At 38.5% G+C, this 12,336-nt stretch overlaps 1 protein-coding gene across 2 annotated transcripts in view; it reads right to left on the reverse strand.

Moving 5' to 3' along the window:
- Window positions 1–11,267: 11,267 nt before the first annotated feature.
- Window positions 11,268–12,336, reverse strand: part of LOC147881761 (receptor-like cytosolic serine/threonine-protein kinase RBK2) — a 44,904-nt gene continuing 43,835 nt past the window's right edge. For both annotated transcript variants that reach the window (XM_087401702.1, XM_087401701.1), the window contains one exon: window positions 11,268–11,720. In XM_087401702.1, coding sequence (XP_087257828.1) covers window positions 11,574–11,720 — 147 coding nt within the window. In that variant the 3' untranslated portion in view covers window positions 11,268–11,573. The remainder of the gene's footprint in view (window positions 11,721–12,336) is intronic.

Raw genomic sequence — 12,336 nt, forward strand, 5'->3', positions numbered from 1 at the left:
GTCAGATGGTGTTGCTCTCAATTGAAATCAACACGTGGATTCTATTTCATCTCAAGGCTCAAATCCCTAACTGGTCTAGACATGATGTGGAATTTCCTTGGGTCTAGCCATGGCAAGGGTGAACATGATGGATGCAATGCTGTTATTAAGCAAGCTCTATCTAAACACCAATTAGCATGCCCTCAAGAAAAACACAATGATGCCCATGATGCTGTGACATGGCTTACAGCCAACCTCTCCATAGGTGTGCATTCAACATACAGTAAACAAAGCCTTAAGAATACCTAAGTACGCAGAGTGTTCCATGAAGTGAAAGTGGATGAAGTGCAAAGGAGAAGTCGGCACGATTGCGAGAAAATTAAAGGAGTTTGTGTTCTGCACATCATATGGGGCTTTTCAAATAACCAACTGATTAAAACAAGAAAACTTTCTTGTTTCTGTAGTGCATGCATCATAGGCAATCATGACACTTGTGAGAACATTGCAACTGCAAAGACATGGGAGCAGAGTTCAAGTGTTCCCTCTATGTTTTGATTGAGTTACAACCAGTGGAGAGACAAACAACTTGCCATAGTTTGGGGAGAGTTTCAATGACCTCACTGACTGTCTGAAAGAGGGGGATAACTTTGCAGTTGTCACAAATTTTGGGGAGAACAAGGAAGATGACCCATACTTTTTATTGCAGTACACAAAACCTAAGTACAAGGTTGAGGAAACATTTAAGGAAAATTGGGAAACAACCTATCAGAAGTGGGATATAGTAGTTGGAGCCTTTCGGTACAAAAAAACATCCAAGAGAGGCCGCAATTACGAATAGCTACATTAGAGTCCACAAACATGTGTGTACTCTCATCTAGTAAGAGCTATTAAGTTCCAGATGCAACCTGTGCCACAACGAAAGAAGGGCAAGAATGTATTCAAATTGGATTTAGACACACATGAGCACATCTTGGGGTGTCTTGGAGCTGTGGATGAGGATGATTGAGATAGTACTAAGAAAATGTATGTAGTCTCATCACAGGGAAACAATATGTCCACTTGTCCTACAAAATCGAATTTGTATTGAGACTGCTTCTTTTTAGTATATCCCAAACAACCACTGTGCTAGTTTTATTAAATTGTTTTTGTAAATCTCAAATGATAAAACCCATGCTGGTTTTTAGTGTATCCCAACAACTACCACACTCGTTTCCCATAATGAATCCACACATCCTACAAATCCATTCATCTTGTAATAATAGAAGCAAACCACCGCGCTGGTGGTTGTTAATATCCTAGTGCAAACAACAACCGCACTAGAGATAACTTATCATGCACTAATCCTACACTACTATTGTGCTATCCCTACACTACTACCGGGCTATCCAAAAATTTATTGCATAGTGCTATACTAAAACAATGCCCTTTAGACTGTTTATCATTTCGTTAACTGTCAGATTTCATCCCATGCTTGCTTTTGGTATATCCCAAAAACCACCATGTTGGTTTCTCATAATGAATCCACACATCCTACAAATCCATTCATCTTGTAATAATAGAAACAAACCACTGTGCTAGTTGCTGTTAATATCCTAGTGCAACCAACCACCGTGCTGGCGATAACTTATCCTATCCTAAAATTTATTGCACATTGCTAGTGCCCTTTAGACTGGTTATCGTTAACCGTCAGATTTCAACCCCCAGGCTACTTAAAACATTTAAGTACTAACATGAAAGCAGGTCGATACAAAATGAGGTATTACGTGCACCATGAGAATATCCACAAGTTCAAGAAATGTCTGCAAGATTTTTATTATTTCAAAACTCGAGACTCCCAACTATCTTATCAGCCTCTCTATGGCAAGCATCTCCCAGCTCTTGAGGCCAGTCTACTTGCAGAATGGAAGACCTCTTCACACACTTGGATTACACATTGCTTGCTTCACTCCATACACCCATAGTAACTCCTTTCATTGGGGGTCCTCTTCATCCTAGTCTTTGGGCTCTATACACCTCTGTCATGTCCTACCAAAGGAAACCTACATCATGAGCTTGACAAGTACCTTAAAGGAGCAGGAAAAACAATAGCCAAGGAAATTAATATTCACCATCTGTGCCAACTCCAACTAATACACCCACCAGCAAAGCATGTCCTCCTTGCAGCTATTTTCCTCCTCCTTCTTTGGGTTTGTTTCTACAAGGATGCCATCCAACATCGGTTTTAGATAGAACAAAAGCATTCCAAAGTCTTTTGGGTATGCTATAGATTCATAGTAGGTGGATTAGTGTACAGAGTTTGGATCGATGTACAAAGTTCTCGGGGTAGATTTCATAATGGGCTCTTAGTTGTGTCTGCATTGTACTTAAATAGGGAGAGAGTTCATTGAGCCCAACCTTCTCATTCTTCAGTCTCATGTTAGTTGTTTAATCTAAATCTTTCATCTCACATTAGTTGTCTAATCAAAATCTTTCATCTCACATTAGTTCACTAATCGAAATCTTTCAGTCTAACATTAGTGATCTAATCAAAATCTTTCATCTCACAGTACTTATCAAATCAAAATCTTTCATCTCATTATTATCACCGCACTGGCATGGATCAAAGGACACTATCTAGTCACATAGCTGAGAAAACATTGCCCAAATAAACTCTAAAGAAGATTAAGAATTCATTAGATTCACATAGATTACATAGATTACAATCTCAAAGACTCCTTTACTTCAGATTACATCTCAAGGACTCCTTGTTGAGCTCTTGATTGCAGGCTCATCCCTCCTTGCTCCTTTTCATGATGGGGTTAGTTCCATCCTATAGGGACTCAGCCCGGCCCTTCCATTCATGCCCTTTCCGCTTTCCTTTATTTGATCTTTCTGGTTGCCGGCTCGGCCCTTCTTGCTCCTTTCCTAAAGGGGGTGGTTGCTCCCTTTAGGCTCCTTTTCCTTGCAATCAAGCTTGATCTTGGCCTTCTTCAATTTGAGCTCCTTGTCTTTAAGATCTTTTGCCCAAATGGCAATTGAGCTGCACCATCTACTTTCTCATCGTAGATAGCTGAGTAGGAAGGCACATTTGATCTGTCCATGACCTGGGCAATGGCAAATGGCATTCTCTACATAGCGATTTTGTATGCACAAACACTCCAAAGCAAAAAACGTGCACAGGGTGGTAGCACGCAGGCCATCAAATACAATAGTCATCTATGATGGGGGTATGGCAAACCATGCATTTCGGAACCTGCTGCATAGCAGGATAGGCATCCGATTTAACTATTGCAGCCATCAATATCATAATCTTGCTCTGTACATGATAAAGTTGCTTCTTGATTCCTTCCTCCCTCATCCTAAGGCTGCGGATGTTCTCCTTCATCTCCTCCACTTTTTGCTCACTCTGTGCAATAGCTTCATCTGAATCCCTCAACATTTGTTGAAGCTGCGTAAATTGCTGAAAAACATCTTCATGGGCCATTTCCAAGACTTCCACTCTAGTTTGGAAATCAAGATGATGGACTGCTTTTTATAACTATTAAAAGCCACGACAAGCTCATGCAAACATCTATCCTGTTCTTCTTGCAGGGTCTTGTAGCTTGCTCTTTGGACTTCCAATAGTGTTTTGAAAAAACAACCCTCACCGTGGATGCTGCAAATTGCTCCAGCATGGTGGCTGGAACTTCCTCCACCATGGCTGCTCTCTACATCCTTCCTGGCTTGGGGAGCAACCTCATTTTCTTCTCCACCCTGGCTGCTCTCTGCCCCATCCTTCCTTGCCTAAGCTCTCTCGCAGTTCCTGCATCACCTTTCTAGTTTCTACATTCTCCCTTCTTAGCTCCTCCATCATCTAGTCTTTCTCAATGTTCAATGCATTCTGCACATTGCAAAGCCGTTTGTAAAGACTCTCCTTTTTGGCTCTCTGATCTTCAAGATCCTTCCACATCTTTTCTAGGTCCTCGTCCGCCATGTCCCCGTCATTTCTCACTTCTTCGAACCTATCTCAGAGCTCCTTCATGGGCTTCTCTACTTCTTCTCTTCAATGCCTTTCCATGTCAACCAATTTTGTAGTGGCCTCATCTTGCTCTTGTGCGTGCAAGGCTCTCACTTGGGCCTCCTCTACCTTGGCTTCTGCACCTTCCCTAAGACTTTTCTCAAGTTGTGCTGCCTTTGCTGCATCGGTGGCTTTCTTTTGTAGAAAAGTCACCTTTTGAGACATCTGCTTATTGTATTGCTCAAGGCTACAAGTCAACACCAGAGTCTTTGCTCACTCCTACTGGCCTCGTCTTAGACTTAGGACACTATTAGTTATAGTAGCTTAGACTATGTCTCTACTAGCCTCTATAAACACATAAGACTAGTCGAGATTAGAATAGCTTACAACTCATTGTCTACTTTCTATATACCTAGCCTATCTTCCTGGATTCACATGGTCAAGTCAATCGCTTTCCTAGTCATTCTTGTCCATTTTTGAACTACACCCATTGATTGGGACTCCAGTGACACTCGTTGCCTTTGCATCCCTCCATGGAGTCCACAGGTACACCTCTTTGCTCATCAACATCGACAAAAATCTGCACCGTTCGCCTAGATGGTGGTCTCCTTTTGAGCTAGTGCAACCCAAATTTGTGTCCTAGCTCGCATTTCCTATTAACTCTAGTGTTAACACATGTATGTGTGTGTGTGCATGTGTGCACGTGTGCCGCACATTTGTGTGCATTCCTCTGTGTGTGTGTGTGTGTGTGTGTGTGTGTGTGTGTGTTTAAAGAAACCTATTAACAACATGGCACACGATGCTCAGATAAAGGTGGAAAAAAATTTTGTTTATATTGTCATATGGATTCTCATAATATATGAGTACAACTGGTAAAAAAGTGTCGAATCCATCCAGTTTTCTAGGCTCTGAGTTTGGGGTCCAATTATTTGCCACCATCCAAACAAACTAGGTGTTAGAACATCATAGTTACGTTTGGGTAGACAGGTAATGCCTGTTTTCCTCGGCTTGTTATCGCTTTACCTAGGAATATAGACAATCAAATGCATTCTTTAGGTAAACAAATAGTGTTAATCCTCATTCAATGTGTACACGAAGAAAATGTGGTTTAATCCACATCCATTAGTGAAAAAATTAATAATTCTAAACAAACCACAGAATGATCCACCTCTTTATGTGAAAAAAATTCTAAGGGGGGCAGTCCACACCCTTGTGACAAAAGACCTATCAATATTTTATCAAAGTAATTAAATTAATCATGATGATGCTCCATGGGTGGTAATCCACACCTACAATTGTTAATTAAGGACCATATAATTAAAAAAAAGTGAAATTAAAGCAAACAGGAATATATATATATAGTGTTTTAATAAAGAGGAGTTATAATAAATAAAGGGAAATTTTAAACATAAAGGAATATGCTTACCCGACCATGCAGATGATATATGATCCACATTAAACTTTGCGAACACATGGATCTTAATAATATTAATTTATATACAAAGTATCATACCCATGCGACACACATGCACACATATACTAGAAGCACACCAATGCATCTTTTTTAACGCTCATGTAAAATGGTAAGAAACAATAAAAAATCCATGCCAATCTTGCACACAATATCTGATCAACATCAAACTTTTCAAGAACATGGAAATTACTCGCGTTAATTCACCTAAAAAGTATCCTCCTATCGGACACACTCACGTATGCTAGAAACACATTAGTGCATATTTTTTAATACACATGCATTATGCATGGAAAGAAACACAAAAATATGCATGCCTAACCATGTAGATGATATCCAATCCACATCAAAATTTGTAAGTATATGGTACTAACTCAAACTAGGGCCTATGCAAACTATCATATCCATCGAACACACATACATATGCTTCTATAGAAGCACACCATTGTAGATTTCTTAATACTCAAGCATAGTGGATAGTAAGAAACTAGAAAATATGCATGCCAAACTCTGTGAAGATGCTATCCAATCCACATAAAACTTTGCAAGAACATGGATATTATAGCATATCATTTGAAATGTTGACATACATATTTTCTTATTTCTTACCATGCATGTTTCCTTCTTTCTTACCATGCATCATGCATGAGTGTTAAAAAATATGAATCTATGTTCTGCATCAAAGTAGCATAGCAAAGAAACTTAGCACATAGTGTGCAATAATCTATGCAAGCAGTAGCATATGAATGAAAGAAATAAACAACAAACATTAATCGATGTCTTAGAGTGAGCAAAAATAGTACCTATAATAGTGACAATAGAACATATTGCAAAGCTAGCAATACAATAAAAATAGTACCTATAGAAGTAACAATAGAACATATTGCAAAGCTAGCAATACAAATAACTGGCATAGCATGCAATAAAACTCAACAAATAGTATAAAGATGACCAGCACATAGCAATGCAACTGAAGCATTTGATAGTGACATAACCGATGACACTAGGCAATGATGTAGGACAATAGTTAAGCACAACGCAGATGCAAAAAGTAGTACAACACTAAGTAGCTGACTTTTTGCATTGGCTTTATCAAGCTTCAAATAATGTCTAGATTCCCTTGACCTCATTTCACTAAAGTTGCTATTGACAAGCTAAGAAACTACCAAGAACTCTCAATCCAATGGATTATCAACAATGGCTTCATAAATTCCAAGAGTAGAGCAGCTTTCCCAAGCCCTTCAACACCATAACATGCTCCCAAGGATATGCTCTTAAAGGACCACCTAGCTAAATCGCATTAATTTTATATACTTACCTAGCTAAATTGTATTCCTTTTGTATTCTAACCTATCTGTATTCCCTTTGTAAGTTGCCTACTTGTGGTTAAATATTGGATGGTACGACAACACTTTTCTTCTTAACAACTGAAATTTTGTGACCAAGACATTGCAATGAATCTATAGAGGCTTTCTTTTGACATTGAGATACAAATGCTCAATCTTATCTTTTGAATAGCATTCAATTCGTCTTCTTGTCTTTGAGAAGAGTTAGGTTGCTTGTATAGACATAACTTGAAATGGATTCAACAAAGCTTTAATCACAACCTATGTTGGGTATGGCTAGAGATTTAACAAGCATTACTGGAATTTTTTCTCTCATTTCTAAGTCTTAGGGTTTTAGTCACCTAGACTTATTCCATTTCTCATTGTAGCATGGGTATTCACAAAGTAGCATAGGTCCTCCAATCATATTCCAATGAGAGGTGTAGGCTAAAGCTTGGAAAGAAGTTTTGATGTGAGCTTAGTAAAAATCAAGCATTGATTAGAAGGTTTGACGGACATTCTCACCTCCATAGGGGTTCAAGGGTTTAGGAAAGGTTTGTAGGGTATAGAAGGAGGATATGGTTGAGAAATCTAACTAGGGGATTAAGGTTGAGGGCAAGGGGCAAGGTTTCGGAAGAGTGTAGGGTTGAGAAGAGGTCGTAGGTTTGAGGAGTGGAGGGCTAGTCTCCTTCGCACGCTCATGGGGTTTAGGGATGAGGAGTGGTGTGAACAAGGGTAAAGAGGACGCTAGGAGAAGAGACGAGGAAGAGAAGAGGAGGAGAATAACAAGGAGCATGAAAAAGAGGAGGGAAGAGGAATGAGGATGAGGAGAATCGAGGGGACGGGAGACTACAGGTTAGAGCATCTATCACATGTTGATAGTGTTGAGGGAGCATGGATCCAAGGAGATCAAGCACATGAAAATAGAAGGGACATGAACACTAAATTCCAAAGAGTGGGATCTTCTTTGCATTAAGATATATTTATATGTTCCTAAGTTTTCATTCCTCCACAAAGTGGATTAAGTTTCTCTCTCCAACACAAAGTGTATGGATTTTTGTATTTCTCTCTCTCGATCATGACTTTGCAAGTATGTCTAGATCTTTCATAAAGAGTGCTTTGGCTATCCCTATACTGTTAGATCCAACATATCTACCTTTAATCTTAAGATAACACAAGTGGAACTTTACCACTACTCTGCTCAGACAATGACTTCATATTGGTTACTCTGGACTCTCACTTTTGACCCTTGTTGCCACAGGGTTAGTAAGTCCTCTAGACTAATTTGACAACCCATCCTTGGGTATCCAATTCTTTGAGTGGAGAAGCATTTTGAACAATGTTTCTTCCATGAATTTTTGTGATTGTCAGGGTTTCGTTGGTCCATAGTTGTCGAGGTTGACCCTTGTTCCACAGGATTAGTAAGTCTCCTAGACTAATATGACAACCCATCCTCGGGTATCTGATGCTTTGAGTGGGAAGTATTTTGAAGGATGTTTCCTCCATAAAGTTTTGTGATTGTCAGAGTTTGGTTAGTCCATAGTTGTCGGGGTTGGATTGGTCCATAGTTGATGTAACTTTGTTTTGATGTGATTATTATTGTCGACGTAGTCTTGCCTTGTTGTTGATGACTTCTAGAGTTTCTCTTTTCTTAAGGATTGCATAAAAGTTAGTTGAAGGTTAGTGATGTGCATAATATTGGTACTTAATGTGATGGTATTGACTAACGTGTGCACCCCATCTTTCATGTTAATAATGATTGGCATTTCTCTTCTTTGTCTTGTATCTAACATGTAGATTTGCATGTTGATAGATTTTGTGTTTGAGCCTCTTGTTTGGCATCAAATTAGGCTCCTAAAACTAGTTGATGCATTCTGTTTGTATAGAATGTATGTCTTGTTTGGAATTTAATTCATTGTTTGTTAAGAGAAACATTTGTTAGAGAGAAAAGAATAAGGCTATCAATGATGAAGCTTAGGACTTGCATGTAGGAGCCCATGGGTGAATTTATGTTATTAACAATGTCAAATAAGTTTAAGTTGTGTGTACTTTTTGCTTGTATTGATGTGATAAGTTCAACTCTTAACAGCTTCTATTTTCACCTAGAGATTAGGAAAGTGCATTCTTGGATCTTCTTGGGTGCCAAGTGCTACCTAATTGCCTAGTTGCCAAAGGAATTTCGGGGATTGTGTATTGATTTGGAGATTGAATGCTTGACATATTGGTGCTCTTCCCTATGCAATGGGATTTTATTTGTGCATCTATAGTTTCTAAATTGGAAAATTTTGTGTGTCTATGGACTAGACCTATGTGTGTCTAGGTATAGACTTACAGAGTTATGTGGTTTGAGAGAATCCCATATGCAAATTTATTCATTAGTGTGAAATCATGTCATTATGTGTGGTTTGGTCCCCAAATGGAGTTTTACTAAATGCAAGTCCTTTATTTGTTTTTATTCTTCTTATAAAGACTAAGATCATCATTGGGTCTAACATATTTCATGGAGAACCTTCTTGCATGTCGGTCTTTGTCCATCATTTTTATGATGGACGGTTGTGTTACTTTGCATTCATTGGCTGTGCATGCATCTACTTCTTGTGTCACTATATCTTTTATACTTTGGATCGCTAAGATTCAACTACTATCACCTATTGAAAGTATTCCATTCTGACTGAGAAGGGATGTAGCCCTTTTTGTTGAGGAACATTTCTAATTGATAACTTCATGCTTGACGTGGGTCCCATTTTTGCAGACATAGCATCCCTAGTTTTAGTTTTTGCATACTATCATTGAGGTACGCATATTTCTTTTAGCATATTGCATGGTCCATCAATATTTAAAAGTTTTGTTGGGGTAGGTGGATTCTCAGCTTTCTTAATTTATCTTTCCAGGATCCATGCCCACCTTAAACTTCTATCCATGTGCTGATGTCTCTTGGGTACAAAGTAGTGCACATCTTTCTTTTGTATCCAGATAGATTTTGTCCTTGGTTGTTTGGATTACATCCAATTATATGGAGTGGAATACTAAATTACCTTTTTCCTTCTTGTTGATGGGACCATGTTGACATGTCTTCTTGTTTGTCTTGATATTATTGACTCTCCCTTTTGAATTCAAAGAAATAGTATAGATATATGATACGGGATGATATCAATTGATAGCATTTATTTAAGTTTAACGAGCTCCTCTTTCAAGTCTAGTATCTCATTGTTCTAGTTTATATGGCATGAAGTTTGTTCTTTTGATCCTAGTCCTGTTGTAGTTGTTGCATGAACCTTGTCAACTCTTGCTGCCTAGAATTCTATGATTCATGCATTAATTGATTTTCCTCTTCTTGCAAAACATCCTTGAACTGCTATAGATTTTGTATTGTGTCTATTCCTTTTTATTCTCCTTTTTATAATGTGTCAACAGTTGGCCATCAAGGATGTTGGTAAGAGAGCACTTTTGACTATTTAATTTTTGTTTTTATCCTTGGTGAATCCTATATTATATGGGTAATATGTAATCCTTCTTTCATGGTTGGAATTCATATTTGAGGCCTTTCAAAGAGGATACTTTTTACATTTTTTTCATGCGGTAGTGTTGTTCTCAAAGAGCCTATGTGATAGAGATGATCTCAAATGCCACATCTTGGTTCATCATTCAATAGATGTATGTAAGAGACTTATGGTAATATCCTTTAGATTACATTCTCCTTTGTGCAATCTACCTTTGTTAGGTTGGGTTTAGGGTTGTACATTGACTATATGTTCATAGTATCTTTCTTAGATCCGTTCTTTTCTCTTTTTGGTTATTACTCGAGATCATGTTAAGCACATGTTCAAGATTGGTGATTCTTTTGAACACAATGGTAGAGCATATGCATTCCTATTGAATGCCTCGAATGAAATAGCTCCACTTGCATCACCTCCAAGTTTAGAAACCTACATGTCTAATTCTACTTCAATCATTCCTTGATCATTCTCGATTGACTCTTCAATTGTCATTTCAACATCATATACCTCTGCTGTAGTTTGGTATCTACAATGATCCATTTTCTCTTTGATTTCTTCATGTAATCCTTTGACAAATATTTTCATTGATTAGTGCTTTGAAAATGACAAGTTTCCCTCTATGATAGTATTTTTTGACGCATATCTTTGTTATAAACTACAGTTGCCACATTACAGTATTGTACAGTATTTGTCACAATGCCACTGAAAATGTGTAATTACTTAGTGTGATAAAATTGTTATGAACGCTATACTATGTATGCGTGACAGTGTGGCTTAAAAAAGAGATCAGTTCCATGTGGAGTAGGAGACAAGGAACCAGGTCCTCTTTGATGGGTTATTTGCTTAGCAAGCTGGAACAGCACTAATGAGGTCTTGATGCATTGAATTTCTCAATTTCTTTTGGCTATTGACCAAAAGAGCAAATTTGGAACACCCATTTTCAAAAATATTCACTAAAGCTGCTTGTATCCAGCATCCAATATTATTCCAACCACATACATTGCATGCTTCTCTAGAGATGAATTGCAAAATGCCAAATAATAGTTATGAAACTGATTCTCAGTTTCAAAAAGAATGGAGAATCTTTCCAAATGTGGAAACTATTGCAAACCTCGAATAAGCCTTGCACTAAGTCTGAAAAGAATGCTCTGTAGTCTCAGGATCTCATTGAAACTCAGTTTTAGATTCTAAGGAAGCTGGCCATAAAAATTGCTTCAAAAGAGTTGTTATGGCAGCCTAAACAACTAATGAGAGTGACAAGTACTTTTTTCCAACAAGAGCATGTGCATACAATTTTGAAGCAAATACATATGTATTGGTCGTAGCTATGACCGCACATTTCTTTGATAGTCAGGGTCCTCATTGTCACACTTACACTTCCAAAACTTTCCAGCATCCTGACAACTAGATACTCCTAGCCTCCAATAATTGGGGGACCGGGAGCTGTGCCCAACTGTTAGAAGTTCCAGAACCTGAAACAACATTCACCATGCGAGTACTGAGCTGAAATGGGTTGACGATATAATCAGACATCAAAGTGATCACAGACAAAATCAAAAGCTCAATAAACAAGCATTAGACCCCAGTTCATGGAAGATACGAATTGCCCATTCCCTGGCTCCAATGCTATTCTCAGGCTCCTTATATTAAAGCTTGCACGATGAGGGAGGGTTTCTGTTTGGACATTGAGTGTGTAAAATAGGGGCCTGAGTTCATGTTAGGACAGTTTCCAATTTCAATAAGAACCTACAAAGTTCAGCCAGCAAGCATCATGCAAGTAGAAAATAGTCTCTCTCAATTGAGTGTCTGGCAACCTATGATAACACCCTTGAATAATGTAGGCCATCTTTTGTAGTAAGATCCCTCCAATTTCTCTTCCCCTGTCTTCCTCCACTTCCGTTTTGTAGGATCTTACTACCTGTTCGGTATTCTCTCTTAATTCCCCCACCTCTACTGCAACCCCCCACCCCCACCCCCCCCCCTTTCCCCATCTTCTGTGTTCCTTTTCTTCTGCCTGTTTTTCTGCTTTTTGTTTCTATCTTCAGCAGTTCCCTTACCCATAGATCTTCCCCTATCTCCACATTTCTG

Source organism: Dipteris shenzhenensis, chromosome 30, assembly GCF_047967505.1.
Source record: "Dipteris shenzhenensis isolate YYH24624 ecotype China chromosome 30, Dip_SZ_1.0, whole genome shotgun sequence".
Lineage (NCBI taxonomy): Eukaryota > Viridiplantae > Streptophyta > Polypodiopsida > Gleicheniales > Dipteridaceae > Dipteris > Dipteris shenzhenensis.